The sequence below is a fragment of the Prinia subflava genome, chromosome 12, assembly GCF_021018805.1.
Source record: "Prinia subflava isolate CZ2003 ecotype Zambia chromosome 12, Cam_Psub_1.2, whole genome shotgun sequence".
Lineage (NCBI taxonomy): Eukaryota > Metazoa > Chordata > Aves > Passeriformes > Cisticolidae > Prinia > Prinia subflava.
The window spans coordinates 13439641-13462621 of NC_086258.1; the positions used below are offsets into that span (position 1 = coordinate 13439641).

A 22981-nucleotide genomic window follows, 5' to 3' on the forward strand; every position below is an offset into this window, starting at 1 on the left:
CTCAGCACTGGGGGACACCCTCAGCACGGGGGGCACACCCACAGCCTGCCACACCATGCAGGGATCCCCACACGAGTGTGTTTTTGTGGGCTGTAGGTGGGAACGTTCCAGGGAGATCTTAGAGCCCCTTGCAGAGCCTGAAGAGGCTGTGCAGAGAGGAGAGAGATCTTTTACATGGGCATAGAACAAGGGGATTGGTTTTGAACTGAAAGAGGAGAGATACGGATTAAGTATGAGGAGGGAGTTCTTCCCTGGGAGGGAGGGGAGGCACAGGGTGACCAGAGCAGCTGTGGCTGCCCCTGGATCCCTGGCAGTGCCCAAGGCCAGGCTGGACAGGGTTTGGAGCACCCTGGGACAGTGGAAGGTGTCCCTGCCATGGCAGGGGTGGGATGGGATGGCCTTTAAGGCCCCTTCCAACCCAAACCAGTCTGCAATTCCACGATTTCCTCACCCCACATTGCTTATCCTCCCCCAGCACACAGGAGGGGCTGGAGCAGACCCAGCCAGCTCCACGTGCACCCCGGTGTCAGACAGCTCCTGGGAAAGGCTGGGAGGTAAACCCAGCCCCACCCTGCACGGGATTCCCCCAAAACACTTCGTGGGAGCTGCCCCTGCTCTCCTGTGGGAGCCTCTGTGAATGGCTGAGTGCAGGGAGGACTCTCTGTGCTGGGATCCAGCCTGCTGCCTGTGCTGTTCCTTAGCACATGCTGCCATCTCCCGGCCCCACATCCCACAGCAGCCCGGAGCTGACACAGCAGCTCCCTCCTCCTCCTCCTCCTCCTCCTCCTCCTCCTCCTCCTCCTCCTCCTCCTCCTCCTCCTCCTCCTCCTCCTCCTCCTCCTCCCCTGCCCCCCTGCGCTGCAGGGGCTCAGGAATTCTGTACCACTGACTAAAACGATTGAGCAGAAGCCCATTTATTGTTCACATTAAGCTACTTTTATACATTTTCGGACTGATTGTTGACGTGATTACACGTTATTTGATTGGTGCTTCTGTCTTGTCTATGCATTCAGGACGCTTTTTCAGGAAATGTGATTGGTCACAGTCTGTCATTACCTTGGGTCTCTTTTACCTCTTTCTTACATTTATACTGTTCTGTTTCTTAAGCTCCTCTTTTTTAATTTCTGTCTCAATAACCTTGCTAAATTTCTGAGGGTTTGATAAAAATACAAGCAGTTTAACTAGAGCACATTATAGTCCAAGTTATTTAAATCCACTGCTACACCATGGCACATTCCCTGCGCCCTCCTGCGCCCCTCCTGTCCCCACCCCGTGCCACAGTGTCCCTGTGGGGAGGAGGATGAAGCCAGGAGCCCCCAGGTGACCCTACCATGGTGATGCCCAGGCTCCAGATGTCGGATTTGACGCTGTATCCCTTCTGGTTCAGCTCGGGGTTGATTCTCTCAGGCTGCCAACAGACACAGAGGTGGGTGAGGAGCAGGGACAGCCCTGCCCACGCCCAGGGTGGCTCTCTCAGGGTGGCAGCCCAGCACCCCTCAGCCCACAGCTCACCCTCCTGTGGAGGGCACAGCTGGTTCCCCGTCCTCACCAGGAAGGGTGGTGCCTTAAATTTTAGCTTTCATATTTTCCACATTCTGTACTGCATTGGTGTATAACTCTGAACTTCATAGAAAGTGTTAGCAAGCTCTCCTCACAGCTCAGTCACACAAAACAATCCTTTTCCAGCCCAGAACCAAGGACACCACTGCAGCTTCCAGCCCAAAAAGTGCAAACAACAGGGAAATGAGGAGAGCAACCTGGGAGGGTGGGACTGCATCACCTGGAGCTGTAACTGGAGAATTAACCCCAATATGGAAATGGACCAAAACTTATCAAAGTGTCAAAACTCCTGACCCACTGTCCATCTTGGGTGCAGCCTTGGCCAGGCTCTTGTCCTGCCCAAGGTGCATCCTTTGTCTCCTTTTAATAAATCTCTACTTTATCCCTCTAACTCTGTCCAGCCTCTGTTCCAGGGAGCCTCTGAAGGCATCAGTGACATGGGTCACCACAACCAGGGGGCACCTGCAGCAGGGGCTGGGTGCTGGAGCTGAGCTGGCACCAAGGCTCAGCTCTCCAGGACTGTTTTCACCCCGTTCAGTGCTCCACAATTCTGAATCCTGCACAGCAGCTCCCCGGAGAGGGACCCAGTCCCTGGGGACTGTTTGTCCTCCCCATGGGGCAAATGGCAAACAGGCAAGAGGGGGCAGCTCCAGAGCCTTCCCCAAGGTCACAGGCAGGCCAGAGGGCAGCAGGAAGGTGAGCCCAGGAGATGTGACCCGAGCCATGAGATCTGTCCCCCCTCCCAAGGGAACTGTATCCCTTCACTTCAGGGCTGCACCTCCCCAAAGCAATCCTGGGGTTAATCCTTCCCCCCTGGGCTCACGTTCCAGGGGCTGCTCCCCACGCAGCCTCTCCACTTACAGCCATGTAGGGTTTGCATCCTGCATCCATGGTTTTAGCAACAGAGTCGACGAGGTAACCGCTAATCCCAAAATCGCACATTTTCACCTGCCCCTGCGTATTGATCAACACGTTAGAGGGCTTTACATCTGCAAGAAGGAACACAGACCACAGTCACTGTCACGTGGGGGTGGCTGGGACAAGCCACAAGCAGCCACAGAGGCTCCCATGAGTGGAGGGAGCCCAGCAGAGCCCGGCAGAGCCTGGCGCTCCAGGCGTGCCAAAATCCCGCTGGCTGCGGCCGTGGCACGTTCAGGTGACAGCTCACGGGCCTGCCGTGTGTCCTGCCAGGGTCCCCTCACTCACACAAGTCCCCTCTCTGATCCAGGGCAGCAGGAGGTGACTCTGCCCGTCCCCACCACAGCCCTCTGCTCAGGGAATGGGCAGGGAGGGCTGGGGGTGAGCCCAGGGGGTTCTGCAGCTCTGGCAAGGCCCCGTGGGGCTGGGATTGTGCCAGCACAAGGAAAAACCCACGGGGGAAGGATGTGGGGCAGGGAAGGAGAGAGCAGTAAGGTGAGCCAAGGATCAAAGGTGCAGGAACAGCCTCTGATTTTAAGGATACAATGCCCGACTGCAGCGTGAGCAGCAGCAGGAGAGTGGCAGCTCCACACCCCGTGGAAATCAGGCCAGGGTCTCATCTGTTACTGCCAGGTTTATCTCTTCCCACCGTGGCTTTACAAACTCCTGTGCGTTCATCAGGCTCGTGAGGGCAGCTCCAGTCCCCAGCAGAAAGGGAAGTTAAGGCACCCAGAGATGCCAGAAGTGATGCCCAGCAGGGCATGGAGGTGCTCCCTGCAGAGCAATTGCTCTGTGAGGCTGATCCTAAATGGAATTCCAGCACAGGTGACCCTGCTTTCCCTGGGATGCTCCAAAGGGAGCGATCCTTTCCCTGCTGCCACCCAGAAATAACAGATCACTTCCTGAAGATCCTCTGTCTCCACGTGATAAAGAACTAAATAAAGAGCTGAAACACCCTTTGAAGGATGCCAGGAGCTGTGATTGAGTCCTGCTCATTAGAACTGTGGGTTTACAGCTCGTTAACATCTGCTCTCTAATCAGTATTCTGCAATCAAAAGCCTCAGGTATTCAAAATCCTCACCCATCTGTTACTACGCTGAAATCAGACAATTTTCAGTGGAAATCAAACAAGAACACACAGAAACCCACAGCCAAGAAGGGCTTTCCACCCTGTCAGTGACACAGAAACTCAACCCCCAGCCACAGGAAGAGCAGAGCCAGTGCCACTGCCTGTTCCAGCTGAACTCTGCTGCTTCCCAGGCACCCACACACTCCAGGGAGGGCTCTTTCCTCCTCCTGACAAATTGAAAATGACCCTTTAAAAATAAAGGTGTCAAGCAGCAACTGCCAATTTGTTCCTGAGTGTGCTCACAGCAGCTTTGAGACGCTCCAGAGGGGAAAGCAGAGGAGTTTAAGGAGGGAATTTCTGCTTTCACTTGAGGCTGGTTTAGGTGTGAGCTGGTGCCCAGGGAAGCTGGTGCAAGGGCTGAGGATGGCTGCAGCAGTGCAGGAGGATGAGGCTGGCAGGGGGATCCCTCTCCCTGCACACCAGCAGGGGACAAACCTGGGCAAAGCCTGCTGCAAGGCTTCCCAAGGTCAGGGGGAAAAGCCTGGCTGCATTTCACCCAGGGCAAAGCAGCCCCAGGGAAAGAGCCCTACCTGTGCCAGCCCTTTCTCCTGAACTGGGGAACACTGGGAGCAGCAGGCAGATTCTAAGCAGCAAACAGCAGAGCAGCCACCCCTCCTCTGCCTGCATTTTGCTACAAGTCATGAGATGCTGGGGAGTATTTCTGCTGTCCAAGGCTCGCTTTATCTCAGGGATTTGGGATTTTGGGAGCCCTTGCCAGGCTGAGAGCAGGGCAGGGTGTGCCTGGCACTCACCTCGGTGGATCACGGAGAGTTTACTGTGGAGATGCTCGAGTGCTTTCACAATCTGCAACGACAGACCCAGAGTCAATCCCAGCTGGCAGCACCACGGGGAGGAGAAAACGATCCCTGATCCCCCCCAGAGCTGCCTGGAGGGCAGGAAAACCACATCCCCCCTGAGTCCTGCACCCTGCCAGCAGCCTCGGGTGTTGGGGGGCACCCAGGGATCCTCCTGGGGGCTCCAGGACCCCGAGGAGAAGGGAAAGGAGCTGCAGGAGTCCACATCTCACACCTGGGCCATCTCTCCATCATCTGGATGGATGGGCACATTTATGGCTTATAAATTACACCCCTTAATAACACCCCTTAAATATATTAAATACACAAATAATTACACCTATTATAAAAATTATTTCTATTTAATTAATAATAATTAAATAAATTTTAAAATAAAATAATTGATATTTATTATATTTATTATTTAATACAATTTATTATATAAATAATATAAATTATTGTTATAGATAACACACTAATATGAGGCCAGCTGTGGGAATGGCCACATGGAGCACCCTCTCCCTGATGCACACAGAGCAGGGAGCTTGGGTCAGGCAGGACTTGGCTCAGAAGAGAAATCCCTTTCCCTCCCCTCCCCACCCTGCTGCTACTCACAGAGACAGCGATTTTCCCCAGGATGTCCTCGGGAATCGTCAGGCCTTTGTCAATGACGTGTTTGTAGAATTTGTCCAGTGAGGTATCCATGAGCTCCATGCAAATCCACACATCTCCCTGCAGAGCTAGAATTGACCAAGATTGGATACAAAGTGGACCTTCGTTCCCTTTCATTTCCTTTCCGGTCCTTTCGTTCCTTTCGGCTTTCCTTTCCTTTCCTTTCCTTTCCTTTCCTTTCCTTTCCTTTCCTTTCCTTTCCTTTCCTTTCCTTTCCTTTCCTTTCCTTTCCTTTCCTTTCCTTTCCTTTCCTTTCCTTTCCTTTCTTCCTTTCCTTTCCTTTCCTTTCCTCTTCTCCTTTCCTTTCCTTTCCTTTCCTTTCCTTTCCTTTCCTTTCCTTTCCTTTCCTTTCCTTTCCTTTCCTTTCCTTTCCTTTCCTTTCCTTTCCTTTCCTTTCCTTTCCTTTCCTTTCCTTTCCTTTCCTTTCCTTTCCTTTCCTTTCCTTTCCTTTCCTTTCCTTTCCTTTCCTTTCCTTCCCTTTCCTTCCCTTTCCTTCCCTTTCCTTCCCTTTCCTTCCCTTTCTCCTTTCCTTCCCTTTCCTTCCCTTTCTCCTTTCCTTTCCTTTCCTTTCCTTTCCTTTCCTTTCCTTTCCTTTCCTTTCCTTTCCTTTCCTTTCCTTTCCTTTCCTTTCCTTTCCTTTCCTTTCCTTTCCTTTCCTTTCCTTTCCTTTCCTTTCCTTTCCTTTCCTTTCCTTTCCTTTCCTTTCCTTTCCTTTCCTTCCCTTCCCTTCCCTTCCCTTCCCTTCCCAAACCTTCCCAAACCTTCCCAAACCTTCCCAAACCTTCCCAAACCTTCCCTTCCCTTCCCGCACCTTCCCTTCCCTTCCCTTCCCTTCCCGCACCTTCCCTTCCCTTCCCTTCCCTTCCCGCACCTTCCCTTCCCTTCCCTTCCCTTCCCTTCCCTTCCCTTCCCTTCCCTTCCCTTCCCTTCCCTTCCCTTCCCTTCCCTTCCCTTCCCTTCCCTTCCCTTCCCTTCCCAAACCTTCCCTTCCCCAAACCTTCCCTTCCCAAACCTTCCCTTCCCTTCCCAAACCTTCCCTTCCCTTCCCAAACCTTCCCAAACCTTCCCTTCCCTTCCCTTCCCAAACCTTCCCTTCCCTTCCCTTCCCTTCCCTTTCCCTTCCCTTCCCTTCCCTTCCCTTCCCTTCCCTTCCCTTCCCTTCCCTTCCCTTCCCTTCCCTTCCCTTCCTTCCCTTCCCTTCCCTTCCCTTCCCTTCCCTTCCCTTCCCTTCCCTTCCCTTCCCTTCCCTTCCCTTCCTTCCCTTCCCTTCCCTTCCCTTCCCTGTTTTTTAAAGCCCATCCACCAAAGCTCTCCTGGGCTTTCTTTCCCCTGCTCTGGAATTCCCTGCTCACATTCCCTACCATTTAGGGTGTACTCTTCCCAAAGCACAGCCACGGTGATTTAGGAGCCCAGAAAATTATCATGAACTGAGGCTCCCCATGGCCAGCCAGGAGAGGCTCAGCTCTGCAGAGCTGTGCTTAAAGCCCTTCAATAAATCCTGATTTGCAGAGCTTTCCACGCTTTTCCATGGATGAAACCGAGCCAGGGCGATGCCACCGCCGTGGGACCGAGCTGTGAGCTGGTGGCTGTCCCCCAGGCTGTGAGCTGGTGGCTGTCCCACACTCACAGCCACACACAGTGACACCTCCAGGACTGAGCAAACCTCTGTGAGCAGCTGGAGATCAATCCCTGGCACTTTAAGGGTGTGCAGGAGCTCCAAGGCAGCCTCACCTCTCGGAAGAGCGCCCCGTAGAAGGTGACAGTGAAGGGACAATCCACGGTCCTCATGGAGATGTCCAGGTCCATCAGCAGCCTCTTCTGCTCCTGGCTGTTCACCGTGGCTCGGATCCTCTGCAGGGCACAGCCTGCTGTCAGGGCTGCCCGCCCCAGGGCCTGGCACCACGCCTGGCACCCCTCCTGCAGCCCTGGTGCCACCCCTGGGTCACCCCCCCCTGTCACAGGCACAGCCCCAGCCCAGCACCCACGGCGGGAGCACCCAGGGGTGGCTCTGCTCCTCCCTGCAAACGCCACTCTTCAGGCAAGGGCCAAAAGAAAGAAGCTTTGGAGAGGAGAAAGGAGCAGGGAATCGAATTCCAGGCTGGTGGCAAGCTGGGGCTTTGGAGCCCAGGGACATCTGGTGCATCAGCAGGACAGAGGGCTCCAGCCCTGCCCCAGAGCCCGTGGGCTGTCCATGCCTTTGGAAAGGGGCACTTCCCAGGCTCCAGGATGGGATTTCCTTGCTGTGAAACACCTGGACACCCTTGGGTGCCAAACACCACCCCAGGGCAGGCTCAGGTCCCACACCTCTGCTAGGATTCCTGGCCAAAGCCACTCGAGGCCAGTTATGGGACAGAACTCAGCACCACAGAGAGCCTGAGCGCTCCTGCCATGCCCAGCTGAGATCTCCATGGCCCTCAGAGAGGCCTGGGGCAGTTTGGTGAACACCAAAACAAACAAAAATACCAAATACAGAGCACAGAGGCCATGGGACCCAGCCCAGCCAGCACCCACAGCAAAACCCACCCATAACTGACGAGCAAGAGTTTGCTCAGAGCTTCCAGAGCTTTTTCTCTTACTCTGAAAGGAAACTAAAATTCAGCCAAGCAAAAACTGGTCCTTCCCAAACTACAGTTTTTCCCATGACCATTTCCCTAATCCCCAAATTTATGAGTCTAAGCTGTTGTTATGAAAACTTTTCATGATAGCATCTGCAAGCCTGCCATGAGTCAAGATCCCACTGCGGCAGGCAAAACGTGAAAATCCCAACAAAAAACTTCCTGTTCCAAGGAGACTGAAAAAGTCCCAGATGAAGAAGAGCCTCTTGTGCAGTTAGGTTTATTCTTCTTTATAATTATGAAGTGAATCGGAGGGGCTACAGCAGAAAAAAATATGTACATTTATATGTATGTGTATATTTAAAAAATGATGGTATATTGAATCCTAGGCAAACAGTGGATAAAGGTGAACAATGATGCACTACAATGCTGGAGCAAAATGTGAAAATCCCAACAAAAAAATTCCTGTTCCATGGACACTAAAAAAGTCCCAGATGAAGAAGAGCCTCTTGTGCAGTTAGATTTATTCCTCTTTATAATTATGAAGTGAATCGGAGGGGCTACAGCAGAAAAAAAAGTACATTTATACGTATGTGTATATTTAGAAAACTAATTTTCTAAATGATTTTTCGTTTCTAGAAATGCGATATGTACATTTATATGTATGTGTATATTTAAAATGATGGTATATTTAAATGATGTCTATTTAAAATCCTGGGCGAACTGTGGATGAAGGTGAACAGTGTGACTGATGCACTGCAATGCTGGAGCACCCCACGTTTACAACACCCCCCTTTCCCTGGTGAAATAACCCAAATCTCGGCCCCTGTGTGGAAAAAGGATTTCATGAGGAAACAGCAAATCCCAGGGAAGGAAGCAGAGGGGTTCCAAGCGTGCCCAGCACCCCAGAAAGGACAGGACCCCCCGAGCCCACTCTACCTTCACTGCCATGATCTGCCCGCTGGGCATGTGCCGCATCTTCTCCACCACCCCGTACGCACCTCGTCCCAGCTCGGAGATGGGCTCCAGGTCATCGGCCTTCACCTCAAAGTTCTGGGGGACAAAAGCCATCAGTGGCCCCTGGGTGTCCCCAGGGTGCAGCCCTGCGTGGGCACAGAGCCCTGACCAACATTTGGGGGTCCCAGGGGAGGTTCAGGCAGCTCTGACCCTGCTCCTGCTGCCCATCAGGACCTCTCCAGTTTGGAGCACTTTCCTCAGAAGAGCAGCAGAGTTTAGAGGGAGAGAAGGGGGAAGTGGCTGCCCCTGGGGATCAGGGGGAGTGTGGGAATGCTGCTGCCCCTCCCAAAGGACCCTGCTGCACAAACAGGTCACAGATCCCTGGGAATGCAAGCCAAGGTGTGCCAGTCCCTGTGAGGCAGCCACAGATCCTGGAAATCTCTGGGGGCTGTGAGTGTGGCTGTTCCTGCACCTTGCCCAGCCTCACTGCCCCCTGCACGGAGCATTTCTGGAGCACTGGAGCCTTCCCTCAGCCCTGGCACTGCAGGGAGGGGTGATTTTCTTGGAGCAGGCACATCCTCTGCTCCCGTGCTGCACCGCTTTGCATCTCACACTGCTTCCACCTCCCAGCCCCTGCTCCAGGCCAGGGGAAATGCAAAATGCAAAATGCAAGGAAAGCCTCCAAAATCAGGCATTTTAAACCACTATTGGATTAGCATTTCACTGCAGGAATTACCTCACCGACACCAAGGCCTGTCTTTTGCACCTCATGAATTTATTGTTCAGCTTCAAAGTGCTGCTTTGAATTCTGCTCTGCCTTTTTCCTCTATCAAAATAACTGTCCTGGGGTTTGTTTTATTCCCTGATTTATTTTTATTTTCATTCAGGTGGACTGGTTTCCATGCTGTCAGAAGGATTTACTTCCAAGGCAGGAACATCTAACCCGAGTTCAGCTCCTGAGGAGACGACCTTCAATATCAGCAAAGAGAAATCTTTTGGGTGAAGGCTTTAAATCAGCAAAGGAACTGCAGAGGAGAATCAAACAACTCTGCCAGCAACCCCCTTGCTTTATAATGGTTATTTCCAGGGGATTAGCTGCACCTCAGTGCAGCAAGGAAGGAATTTCCATGGTGGAAAATATGAAGGGAGCCCACGTGTCATGGGAGGCAAAGGGGGGCACGTTCAGCAGGGCAGTGCCAGCTCCAGCTGCCCATGGGGTGCCACCCACACAGCCCTGGCCCTGCAGGACACAAACACCAGGGGCCACTTCCATATTTATGGCTGGACAAGCCCCCAGAGCTCACCAGCTCCCAGGTTGGGTTTTCTCAGCTTTTATTCACCCCTGCTTTGTCTGTCAGGTAAAATGGGCAGTGTTATTTATAGTAGGTGATATTGGATTATCTGCCCGTTTTTTGGGGATGGGGCTGGGGTGAGGCAATCCCACAAGCTCAGGGTGGTCATTTGGTCCCACAGGTCTCCCAGTCTTACCTCCTCCCCAATAGAGATGCAGGCTTTGGAGTCCAGATCTCTGGGTGGCCTGCACGAAAGGAAAGGGAAAAGATTTGAAATATTCCCTGCAAAGATCCATTTTCCCTCAGTGGGTAAATCCAACCCCCAAACCATCCCCTCACACCTTCAGCCCTGAGCAGCCTCCTGGCTTTGCAGGATCAAGAGATGCACAAAATCACCCCAAAAAGGGTTCAGGGAAAAGCAGCTGCAATTGGCATTTCTCACAGCCAGCCTGCCCCTGCAGGAACCCAGAGGGATTCACTGGCAAGGTGGCAAGCACCAAATCCCTGCCAGCCTGCAGGAAAAGTGGATTACACGGGCAGCAACATTTAAACCTGCTGTAAATCATCACCTCAGCCACACAGCACAGGATAACAGGCTAAAAACACTCAATCCCCACAGAAACAAAGCCAGCCAGGCAGGCTGGAACTGCACAAAGGGATTCCCTCTGCAAGGCTGAGCAGGCAGGACAGGGGATGGGTTCCCATGCCTTGACCAAATGCCTGTTACTCAAACTGCTGGCCAAAGTGCCACACCAGTGGAAACTGGGTTTTTATCTGGTTTTTCTCCTTTCCTGCATCAATAAGCAGCACAGGAGACACAGATGGGTAGAGGGTGATGGGCTGAGAGCCCCTGGGAAATGCAAGGGTCGTGAAATTATCACAGAATCCCAGAATGGTTTGGGTTGGAAGGGACTTTAAAGATCCTTTAATTCCACCTTCCACTGTCCCAGGGTGCTCCAAGCCCTGTCCAGCCTGGCCCTGGGCACTGCCAGGGGCTGTGGTTTGCTTTTCCTCCTGCCTCAGTGTTTGCAGACTTACGTGGAGCTTGTCTGTGGTTGCTCAAATGCTTCTTTAGGAATTTTCAGCCCAGGGTTTCTCTTCTTGCCTGTGAAACGAGAAAGGCAGAGTTAAAGAAAGGCACTTTTTTTGTTGTTGTTGTTGTTGTTGTGATTTCTTTGGGGTTAATTAAAACACAGCTTGTCTGTATTTGTTAACCTTATTTAACAGAAATGCCCAGCCAGGCTGGTGGGGCAGACTCAGGGCACAGAGTTCAAACATAAAGTGCCTTTGTTCAGCGAGGTTTCACTCAAACCTGCGAGCTCTGGCTGCCAGCTTGGTCCAGAAAACAGGCAAAGAGCTCTGGCAAAGGCAGGCCACGAGAACATGGAAAGGGAAAGGCATTTCTCCTCCTACCCTTCAAACAGTTCTCAGATTTAAAACCATTCCAGACACACAACTTCAAACCCTGGCACGATAAAACACCTTCTTAAAACTGCATCTGAAAGTGCAGATTCTGATTCTGTTGAACTGCACGTTTCATCTCCTGGTCATTAAAATTATGCAAACCCAGCAAAAATAAAGCAGAATTCAAGTTTGCAGGCTTCAAAGCCATTTGTTTCTATTCACACTGACCAGCCAAGCTTTTCTGAGCTGGATGCAGCTCAGGATGTGAGGCAGCTCTCCTGGAAAGGGGGTCCAGAGAGCCATGAGAGCCAGGCAGAGCAGAGAAACACAAGAACCTTCTTCTGACTGCACAGATTTCAACACAGGGGGCTCAAATTCACACAGAAAATATCCTGGAACATCACCAAAGCTCAAGGTAAACACCTGGCTGCATAATAAAACCCTGCTCCATCCCCTCAAAAAGGCACAAACATCTAATTTAGGCATTCAGCATTTTTAATCTAACAATTTCTATCAATTACTCTTTATTTTAAGCATGAGTTTTATTCTCTATTCCCAACCCTTTCTCTCTAACTTCACCTATGCACGTCTGAATTTGTTTTTCCTTTCGACACATCAATACGTGCCTGTGCATCCCAGTGCTAGAGGGGTGCTGGATCAAAGGGCAGGCACCCAGAGTGGAAAATGACCTTTATGAATCAATTCATCAATTCAAATTAGCAATTTTTATTTAGGGTTTTCGTTTTTGGGTTGGGTTTTTTTTGTAGTTGTTGGGTTTTTTGTTTTGTTTTTGTTTGGGGTTTTTAAAAAAGGCTTTATTTGTTTGTTTTGGTGGGAGTTTTTTGTTTGTTTTAGGGTTTTTTTTTGGTGTTTCTTTCAGTATTTTTTTTCCTTGTCTGCTCCAAAAGATGGGGTTGTGCTCTCTCCTTTGACAAAGTCATTCCAGGATGGGGCAGGCTGCAAGAACCCAGCTGAGAACAGCATTTATTGGAAACCCTGTGCACACTCACTGCTGGGATTAGAAACCAACAGAGATGTGAATGTACACAGGGAATAAAAAACGAAAAAAAAGCCAATTCTCTGCTCCCAGGAGCTCCCAAGCTCACCCAAGAAAAGCAAAATAAAAGCGGCAAGATCACGGAGAGCACAAAGAACAGCTCTAATCTTACCAAAAAGTAAAAGCTGGTGTGTGAGGAAGCGAAAACAATTGTATAAAACAGCAGAGGAATTCTTACAGTGAGCAGAGTTGCTCTTTGCCCCTTTTCCTTCCCGTTTTTCAGTTGTGTCAGGAAGGCAGAAATGAGGACCAGGCCCTGCTGGATGCTCCAGATTCCCCTTCCTGCCCAGGCTCTGTGGGATGTTAAACAGGGAGAGGTGTTCTGGATGCTGGCACTTCATCCAGAGGAAGGAATCTCAAAAAGATTGAAATATTGGAATATTTCAATCCACAGCTCTGGCAGTGCAGGCAGACAAGCTCCTCTGGCATTTTCCAAGCTGCCATCGCAGCGACCTCCCTGCCTCTCCTGCATCCTCAAGGAAACACAGGAAAAGCATCTTCAAACTGATTTTACACGTGGAAAAGACACAAAAATCCACCAAATTGCTGTGGAGCTGCTTCTTTTAGGGCTGAAGTGTCCCTGTTAATCTAGGGACTTCGATCAGCTGCCTCCTGACAAACCCCAAGGGTCAGCCCTTCACTCTGCTGCAGCCACGCTGGCACAACCAAAATCTCACCAGAAACAGGCACAAATTTGCTCTGTTATTCCCCTTTTTTCCCTTTCATCCTTCATACCACCCCATGTGCTGTCCCTGAGCTTCAGGAACCTGCTCTGGGAGGGAGAAAATGGAAATGAAGCTGATTTGAACTGGACCCAGAACGGGTTGAATCTTATGAGTGGTGTCAGCAGAACCAGGGAGCAAAACGCCAAACCCAAATAAACACTAAAAGCCTTTCCTCCTGGGGAAATAAAACCTGCACTTTGGAGAGTTTATTTGCCTTGTCTCTTCTTCACAGAACACAGCATTTTGAAGCTCTGCCATTTTTTTGAAGCACAATCTGTCCGTGCGTTCAGGCTGCCAAGGCACAGGCAGAGTTTAACATTCTTTGGGGTTTTCTTTTCAAGAAAGCAGAAAGCAACAACAGTAGCTTGAAGAAGACATGGATGGCACCAGGAGGAGGGATGGGAAATGGGAATTGCCATGGTCAGGACCTGCACTCAAAGGTGCTGAGAGGGATGTGCTGACTCTGTGGTTATTTAACAAAACCTGGGCTGAAATCAGGCGATTTCATGGCTTTTAACTGGATCAGGCCAAATTTCTGAGCTCCTTTTGTTCCGGCTCATCTTTCCAAGCCTCTGGGGCCAGTCTGCAAGTGGTTTGCAGGAAGCCTCAGCAATCCTGAGCATGGCACTGCTTTGGAACCAGAAATAAGCAGCAGAACAACCCCAGGAGGCTGCAGGAACCAGGATCCCCCTTCACCCCCAGCTCCAGAATCCAACAGCCCCGCTCACACATGATTGACTTTCTCCCCAAACACAAACATACTTAAAATGGCTTTTATTTTTTAAAACGGAAAAGAATAATTGGAAGTCTCAAGATCAGCTCTGTTCAATAGGAACTGCCAAGCAAGTGTCTGGCTGTCAAAATAAAATCCCCCAGTTTGCCAGAGCAGACGTCGGCTCGGGGAGATGATGCTGTATTAAAATCATCTGCACAGGAGCTCCAAACGTGGGGGCAACTTAATAACACACAAAATTGGATGGTACCTGCTCCATCCACACAAAAACCAGCATTTTCCACGGTGTTTTTATGGATCTTTACTATTTTTAGCTTTGTTTCCTGGACTAAACCACCGCCTGTGTTTATCTGCCGGTCTGTGTCACTTGTGGCAAGAGCAAAGCCACGGGATCGTCTCAGCCCCCTCTGACAGAGAAACTGAGCTTTTGGAGACTGCAAATGTGAGAAAAGCAGGTGGTGAAATAAAGGAGTCCCCAGCTCAGGGATTGAAACACAAAAGGTTCTGCTGGTGGCTCAGCAGACAGGATCGTACATCTCCTCCCCAGCACCCAAAAATTTGTGAGTTTTCTGTGTAAACAACCCCTGGAGCCTTGCTGGCCCCTGAGCCTTCGAGCTAAAGCTTCATTTGAGAGCTCTCCCTGCAATCTGGCACATGGAGACATCCACAAGCACTTGACTCAAAAGCCAAGTTTTAAGAATAATTGAAAGGGAAAAAAACGAGCCTGCCTTGCAGTGATGCTGAGAGACATCTCCAGAACCCAGTTTTGATAAGCAAAACTTCCAGCGTGTCTGTGACATTAAACAGAAGCTTAAATCTGCTTTCTTTCAGCAAAAACTGCCCCACAGTAAATACTGAACTGACTGGGGCTGAAGAAGGTGCAACCTTGACAAAGCCTTTCCTGCAAGTGCACTGCTCAAGGCAGCAGCTCCATCTCAGCACGAGAGGAAACAGCCTGGGGAGGTTTAGATTAGAAATTTGGAGGAATTTCTTCACCAGAGGGTGGTCAGGCATTGGGAAGAGGCTGCCCGAGGTCGTGGTGGCATCACCACCCCTGAAGTGCTCATTCCGTGGATGTGGCATGTGGGGACACGGTTCAGTGGTGGCCTTGGACGTGCTGGGTTAATGTTTGGGTTCAATGAGCTCAGAGAGCTTTTCCACCCTTGAGGACCCCCTGATTTCTGATTTTAGTGCCAGCAGCTGGCAGCAGCATCACCTGAACCTCCCTGCCCCAGCACCGACCCTGGAGCAGCCCCAGCAACCCTGACACCAAACCAAGGCTGAGAGCAAAACTGCAGCGGGGAAAAAAGAAACCCTGGCTTAATGAAAACACATTAAACACTTCCCTGTGAAGGTCTTAAACTCAGTTCCTGAGGGAGGGGAGAAAAAACACATTTCCAAGGGGCTCGTTAACCTCTTCCCACCGGCACTGACAGAGCACAGGGATGGATGCTGTTAACCCCCTTCAGTTATGGCAGTGTAAAATATCAATATTGAAAAAGGAAACTTCGATGTTTCACGGTGAAAAGAACAGAGAATAACAAATAAAAGGAAGACAGAGGAATTTGCTGCCCACACGGGCTGTAACAGAAAATAAACTTCGACTTCTGAAGGAAAATCCCATTCCCCAGTCTCCAGACGTTTCACTGCAGTCAAAAACTTTTTATGATATAATCCAAAATAAATAGTTCCTTGCCACAAAAAGCTCCTATTTCCTTCAAAGGATATTAACTAGTTCTGTCTTCACCACAATTTATTATTAAAAATGTGTTCAATAGCCATGTAGCAACATTTCCTTTCAAACAACACTCTTAGGCATGTAACTTGCTGGTAAAATTTCACAGGCGGGAAATGCTTTTTTGTCCAATTTTTTTAGGAGATAAAAGTGGCTCATTTACGATTCCTGTCTCTCCCAAGGATTTTTTGTCTGATTTCTTGGAAGGTTTTGAAAGCTAAATGATCTGGTTTTCCCCTATCAGCCGGACTCTCTGTGTGAGCAAACCCTCATGCCTAAAATGAGGGCAAAACAGGAATGTTGGGTGGGTTTCCATGGAAGAGGAGCGAATTTTGGCAGCTCATGGGCAGCTCCCAAGGCTCCACAATCAATACCTGGCCTGATCCTGAAGTGCCACTTTGCAGAGGGAGAGGACCCATGGCCACGGCTTGGGGACAAAACTCCCAACCCAGACAGTTCTGGCAAATCAAGGAATTAGGATTATTTCTTTTGTGTCCCAGGCACCCTGGAGATGCCCAGCAGGAGAGAGTTCTTCATGCAAAGCCTTGGTGTGCAAGTGCAAAGGGCACCTGCTACCCACAGCTCAGCTCCAGCCCACACTTCAGCAACAACCGTGGGGTTTGAGGGGCTCAGCGAGAACTTTGAGCTTTACAGGACTCCTGGAAATACCCAAATCTCTGAGAAATCCACTCATTAACCCTCCTGGACACAAACACTGAGATATCCCAAAGCTGCTGACAGCACCCAGGGCACAGCAGGGTCACCTGGAGCAACTGCTGCTGTAAGTGCAGCAACCTTGCATTTAAAAATATCTCGACAGAATGACCAGCCATGCCCCAGCACCCAGATGTGCCCCAGCACCCAGATGTGCCCCATCACCCAGCTGTGCCCCATCATCCAGCTGTGCCCCAGCACCCAGATGTGCTTCTGCACCCAGATGTGCTTCAGCACCCAGCTGTGCCCCATCACCAAGATGTGCCCCATCACCCAACTGTGCCCCATCACCCAGCTGTGCCCCATCACCCAGATGTGCCCCATTATCCAGCTGTGCCCCACCACCCAGCTGTGCCCCACCACCCAGCTGTGTCCCAGCACCCAGATGTGCCCCATCACCCAGCTGTGCCCCAGCACCCAGATGTGCCCCACCACCCAGATGTTCCCCACCACTCAGCTGTGCCTCATCACCCAGCTGTGCCCCAGCACCCAGCTGTGCCCCATCATCCAGCTGTGCCCCACCACCCAGCTGTGCCCCAGCACCCAGCTGTGCCAGCAGCTGCCCCAGGGTTTCTCCGTCGCAGGGCTGAACTCGCTCCTCTGACTCAGCCCTGCACCCTGCAATAAACCCGGGCCAGGAGAGGCTCCAGCCCAGCCCAGCAGGGCCGTGCAGGCAGCGGGCGAGGTGCACCCGCTGACCCGGGGCAGGGTTGGGCAATGCCAGGGTTATTTGTGTCCCAGGGCCTGCCTGACGCCGGTCAGCCCTGCTGAGGCACCAACACCGCCCAGACACAGATCCTCAGCTTTGCTGCGAGGTAAAATCACAAGGTCAGGGCTCCGTGCCTGCCTCAGACCGGCCTCCAGCAGGAGAAGCTCTGAACAGCAGCAGAAGAAAGCACTGGAACAAGGCAGGGCAGAGAGCTCTGCAACAAGGACTCCTGCAGACTTAATCTGTGGATCCTGCGGTGCAGACATGGACAGAAATGTCACCAAACTCTGCAAATATCAGGAGCTATTTGTCTGCCTTTCAGTAAGCTCTGTACTTCAGTAATTCAATTTTGAAGGTAATTTCCTGATTCAGGCTAATCTCTCTTACTCTGCCCATTTTCCTCTTAACACACCCTGCAAAAGGGCTGCAGGCTGCTGGGTTACTCTTGTCAGTACTGAAAGCAGAGGGTTGTAATTTCTTCTTGTTTATCTGCACATTCTGGTTACCAGAGTCTGACACCCTGATAAGAGTGGGTTTCCAGAACTTAGAGGAGTTCAGACCTTCTGAGTCCACAGCAGAAGAGACCCTTTGGCAGAGATCAGAGGTGAGATCCTGTGCTCAGACATGCCCTGAGGAGGGCTGCAGGGACCCTGGGGAGGGGACAGGCAGCTGATGCAGCTTTGGGGCCGTTCTGTACCCCCTGGAACCCCCCACCAAACAAACCTGAGCCCCCCCTGGCAGCTCCTGCAGGGAGCACTGGGATAATCACAGGCTGGAGCAACCATCCAGCAGGATTTATTGGACACCAGCACCCAGGGCCAGTCTGGAGATGGAGGCTGAATGTCTGATGGAGAGGATCCTGCAGGTATGGGTGTTTGGGATCCTCTGTGTCCTATGGACATCTCTGCCACCTCACTGAGCTGTTTCATGGGCTCCCACACTGGCTTGGACATTCCAGCACCATGGATTTCACTTCCCAACTGGGCTCTGCCCCAGTGGCTTCCTCCACCCCATTCCAGTGCAGGAAAACCAGCCTGGGAGGAAATGGGCACTGAGGGCCCCATTCCATCACACCCAGGGACCAGCAAAGAGAACCTGTGCTCTCTCCTGAGGCTGATGGGGAGGTGACAACAAACAGCTTGGGCAGACAGTGTCCCCTCCCAGTTCATGTCCCTTCCCAGCACAGACACGGCGTCACTTCCAGTCTGTCAGGGGAGCAGTGTGGGGCCACCCGCTCCTGCTGGGCTGCTGCCAGCACCACGCTGGCACCTACGGAGGGGACAAGGCCAGCCAGAGCCCTCCCTGCCACCCTGCCCTGCCAGGCAGCCCCGGGATCAGCCAGGTCCCTGCGGACAGACAGCCATGCAGAGCAGCCCCAGATCCCTGCTCCCTGAGGTGCCCATGGGAGGTGGGAGACAGGAGCGCTCTGCCTGCACAGGAATATTCAACACCCTGTTACAACACTTTGGCTGAACCCAGCTGGCGTGGCTGCTCTGGCTCCCATGGCCTGGGGAAAGGGCACAGCTCCTCCCAAACGGCAGCATCACCCTGCAGGAGCAGCAGCATCACCCTGCAGGAGCAGCACATCACCCTGCAAGAACAGCACATCACCCTGCAGGAGCAGCACATCACCCTGCAGGAGCAGCACATCACCCTGCAGGAGCAGCACATCACCCTGCAGGAGCAGCACATCACCCTGCAGGAGCAGCACATCACCCTGCAGGAACAGCACATCACCCTGCAGGAGCAGCACATCACCCTGCAGGAACAGCACATCACCCTGCAGGAGCAGCAGAATCACCCTGCAGGAACAGCACATCACCCTGCAGGAGCAGCACATCACCCTGCAGGAGCAGCACATCACCCTGCAGGAGCAGCAGCACCACCCTGCAGGAGCAGCACCTCTGTGCACACAGCAGCATCACCCTGCAGGAGCAGCAGCATCAATCACCCTGCAGGAACAGCACATCACCCTGCAGGAGCAGCACCTCTGTGCACACAGCAGCATCACCCTGCAGGAGCAGCAGCATCACCCTGCAGCAGCAGCATCACCCTGCAGCAGCAGCATCACCCTGCAGGAGCAGCACATCACCCTGCAGGAGCAGCACATCACCCTGCAGGAGCAGCAGCATCACCCTGCAGGAACAGCAGCATCACCCTGCAGGAGCAGCACATCACCCTGCAGGAGCAGCACATCACCCTGCAGGAACAGCACATCACCCTGCAGGAACAGCAGCATCACCCTGCAGGAGCAGCACATCACCCTGCAGCAGCAGCACATCACCCTGCAGGAGCAGCACATCACCCTGCAGGAGCAGCAGCATCACCCTGCAGGAGCAGCATCACCCTGCAGGAACAGCACATCACCCTGCAGGAACAGCACATCACCCTGCAGGAACAGCAGCATCACCCTGCAGGAGCAGCACATCACCCTGCAGGAGCAGCACATCACCCTGCAGGAACAGCACATCACCCTGCAGGAGCAGCACATCACCCTGCAGGAGCAGCACATCACCCTGCAGGAGCAGCACATCACCCTGCAGGAACAGCACATCACCCTGCAGGAACAGCACATCACCCTGCAGGAACAGCAGCATCACCCTGCAGGAGCAGCAGCACATCACCCTGCAGGAGCAGCACATCACCCTGCAGGAGCAGCAGCACACCACCCTGCAGGAGCAGCACATCACCCTGCAGGAGCAGCACATCACCCTGCAGGAACAGCACATCACCCTGCAGGAGCAGCACATCACCCTGCAGGAGCAGCACATCACCCTGCAGGAACAGCAGCACATCACCCTGCAGGAACAGCACCTCTGTGCACACAGCAGCATCACCCTGCAGGAACAGCACATCACCCTGCAGGAACAGCACATCACCCTGCAGGAACAGCACATCACCCTGCAGGAGCAGCAGCATCACCCTGCAGGAGCACACCCCGTCCCAGGGGATTCCACCCACCCTGGGCTGCCCCGAGCTCACCCCAGCACCAGCCCTGGGGGATCCCAAGCACCTCCTCCCAGCTGGTTCTTCCCCTCTGCACTGCTCAGAACTATCAAATACCATCTTCAATAACTGAGATATAAAAATCAGCAAGTAATCTCTCGCATCATTAAATAGCGAGAGAGCTGTGTGATGGTGTGGCACAAAGGCTGCATAATCAAAGCCTTCACCATGCTGAAACTTAACCACAATATTTGGCCGAACCTTTTGCCAAAATTCCCTGTGACAAAATACAGGGAAGCAGATCCTCTGCCTCAGTTCTCCTGATTCAGCTCTGTGAGGGACAGGCAGTGCCTCAATCCATGGGATGAAGAGGGGAGGAGGTGGTGGTGGAAGGGATGGAGCACCGGGATGTGCACACACAAATTTCAGCCCTATTAACCCCATCCGTGGCCATGGGTGACACAGAGAACCACAAATATCCCTGCTGGAAGGGACCCACAAGGATCTCACCAGCTCCCAGAGCTGCACAAGCCTTGTGTGTGTGTCCTGCTGCGTGCAGTGAGGAATTCAGGCAAAAACACCTCTGCTGCTGCGGGCTCTGAGAAACACCCACCAAAGCAAGGCACTGCCATGGGCCAGGATTTCAGCAGCTGCCAAAGGATGCAGCCCACAAAATGCAGAATTCCATGCTTTGTCCATTTCCACCAGCCTGACAGGCGTCCCATCAGGAGCAAAGCCTCGTCCCTCTTCTCACCTTCCCTTGTTCAAATGTTTGTCCAACAACCTGACTTCACAAGTGGCCCAAGCCTCCCCTCCACTCCTCCCATCACATCATCTCAAACATCTTCATCAAATCCTACAAATCACTCCCAGCTGCATGACAGGGAAGCTGCAAGGAACACGCAGCCAAGGTTCAAGGAAATCCCACTGGAGTCCAAGAGGTGCCTTAAAGGATTTGGTTTTCTGCTCCTCGTGGTCACTGGAGCGGGTCACAGCCCTTGTGGCTTCCAGCGGTGGGATGGCCACGTCCTGCTGCTGCTCTGGGCAAGGTGTGAGGGTGATGGAGATCCTACAGGGCAACACAGGCCACTGTGGGGGCCTCTCCTCTTCCCCCCACAGCACAAGAAATCCCAGCACTGGAGCTCCGGGAGCAGACAGGGCAGGGCTCCCCCAGCACACCATAAATCCCCATTTTCCCTCTGCCAAAGCTCACTGCCTCCCCATCCCACAGCCTGCTTCCTCTGCTGCTTATCTCACATCAGGAAACCCACAGGAGCTGCAGGCCAGGGAAGTTGTTAGAAAAGAGCCTCCAGCCCTGGCTGGGTTTTTTTTTTTACGAGGGACTTTTCATTTCGCTGCCACTTTGTTTTCAGCCTTCGCCTGTCTTCTTGCAGTGGGAGTTTGCTGGAACCAAAACTGGAGACAAGCTCTTGGAATTCACCCGGGGAACAAAAGGGCTTTTGTGCAGGAGGATTTGGAGGACGAGGCTGCTTTTGCTGCTGCCACCTCCGTGTCTGTTCTCTCCAAGGAGCACCTGGCTGTGAGAGCAGGGGTGGGATGGGCAGGAGGGGAGGAACAGCTCCTGCTCCCTCTGCTGGCAATGCCTCTGCCAAACCTGCAGCTCCTGCCTTAAAAACATCCAAAACACCAGTCCCAGGGAGATTGGAAACCACGGGAAAACCAAACCTGCGTCCCCAGCAGGGCAGCTCTGGGCACTGCCCCAGCACGGGAGCTGCCCTCCTGTTCATGGCTGCAGCAGTTTGATTTCGCGAATTTGAACTTTTCTAAAAGTTAAACTACTAAATTCGTGATGGTTTTTGTGCCTGCTCTCTTTTTGTTCTGTGAGAAGATAGACTTTGGGAGGAAAAAGACAAAACAGGCCTGACTTAAAGGTTACAAAGATCAGATTTATTAACACGCACTAAAAAAAGAAAAAAAGGAAAAAGAAAAAAAATGGAACTTCTAAAACTTTTCCCTTCTCCCCACAAACTGTTCACTTTCTTACAAGCAACATAGAGAGACAACTTGTGATTTTCAGTCAGTTTTACTGTTTAAATATAATTTAAACACGGGCACAGGGATGCAGGGACTGCTCCACAACCAGGGGAACGGGCTCTGGGTGCTGCCAGCACCCGGGCACTGCAGGCTGGCACAGGGGAAGGCTCCAGGAGCTCCAGGCTGTGCAGGGCAAGGTGCAGGCAGCTTCCAGGGGAGATCTTTCAAGTCCAAACGTGTTTAAGGCAGAGGTCAGAGAGCACGACCTGCCAGACACCTCCTTAGAATCCACCTGAGCTGGAGGGACCCATCAGGATTATCCAGTGCAGCTCCTGACCCTGCACAGACACCCCAAAATCCCACCCTGGGCACCCCTGGGAGCAGTGTCCAAACACTCCTGGGGCTCTGGGGCTGTGCCCATTCCCTGGGGAGCCTGGGCAGTGCCAGCACCCTCTGGGGAAAGAAAATTTCCCCAAAACCCATCCCAATCCCCTGGCACTGCTCCAGCATTGCCTGGGTCCTGTCCCTGTCGCAGAGAAGAGAGACTGGAGCTGCACCCTGGGGAGGAGCTGCAGATTGCTGGGATCTGTCCTCAGTCTCCTCCAGGCTGAAGAGCACACACTTGCTCGTCTGGCATACAAAACACACAAACCTTTCCCCAGGTTTCATCAGGCAATTTTATCTCAATTTGGAGAACACACTTAAGAAATCCGTGACAGCACAGCACCGTGACAGACGTGTGACAGCAAGTCTTGTCCTCCCAATGAAGTGACAGAAGTGGGAAGGGTTTTTTTTCTCTCTACATATGTCCACATGGATCAAAGCCCATCAGGTCACATCTCTCCACCCAGCCTTCTAAAGCAGGAGCTGAAAATACAAACCTCCCTTTAAGAGCCTGTCAAAGCCTCCACAGAACTGCCCGTGTGAGGTTTGGGGCTGGAGCTTCACTTACACACACACTCCCAAAAAGAGGATACTGCTTACCATGTGCATGAGCAGATAAGCAGAATTGGGAAAAATTGAAAGCAGAAACCAGGCAAAAAAGTCACCAAGAGAAGCAGGATAACATAAATCATCAACACAGAC

At 52.2% G+C, this 22981-nt stretch overlaps 1 protein-coding gene across 1 annotated transcript in view; it reads right to left on the bottom strand.

Annotated features, from left to right (window-relative positions):
• MAP2K6 (mitogen-activated protein kinase kinase 6) overlaps nucleotides 1–22981 on the bottom strand; it is a 39766-nt gene that overhangs the window by 6806 nt on the left and 9979 nt on the right. The window contains exons 2-9 of the mRNA XM_063410157.1: nucleotides 10916–10982; nucleotides 10074–10122; nucleotides 8568–8681; nucleotides 6805–6924; nucleotides 5017–5133; nucleotides 4360–4411; nucleotides 2422–2549; nucleotides 1331–1408 (exon numbers count right to left, since the gene is read on the bottom strand). Coding sequence (XP_063266227.1) covers nucleotides 1331–1408; nucleotides 2422–2549; nucleotides 4360–4411; nucleotides 5017–5133; nucleotides 6805–6924; nucleotides 8568–8681; nucleotides 10074–10122; nucleotides 10916–10982 — 725 coding nt within the window. The remainder of the gene's footprint in view (nucleotides 1–1330; nucleotides 1409–2421; nucleotides 2550–4359; nucleotides 4412–5016; nucleotides 5134–6804; nucleotides 6925–8567; nucleotides 8682–10073; nucleotides 10123–10915; nucleotides 10983–22981) is intronic.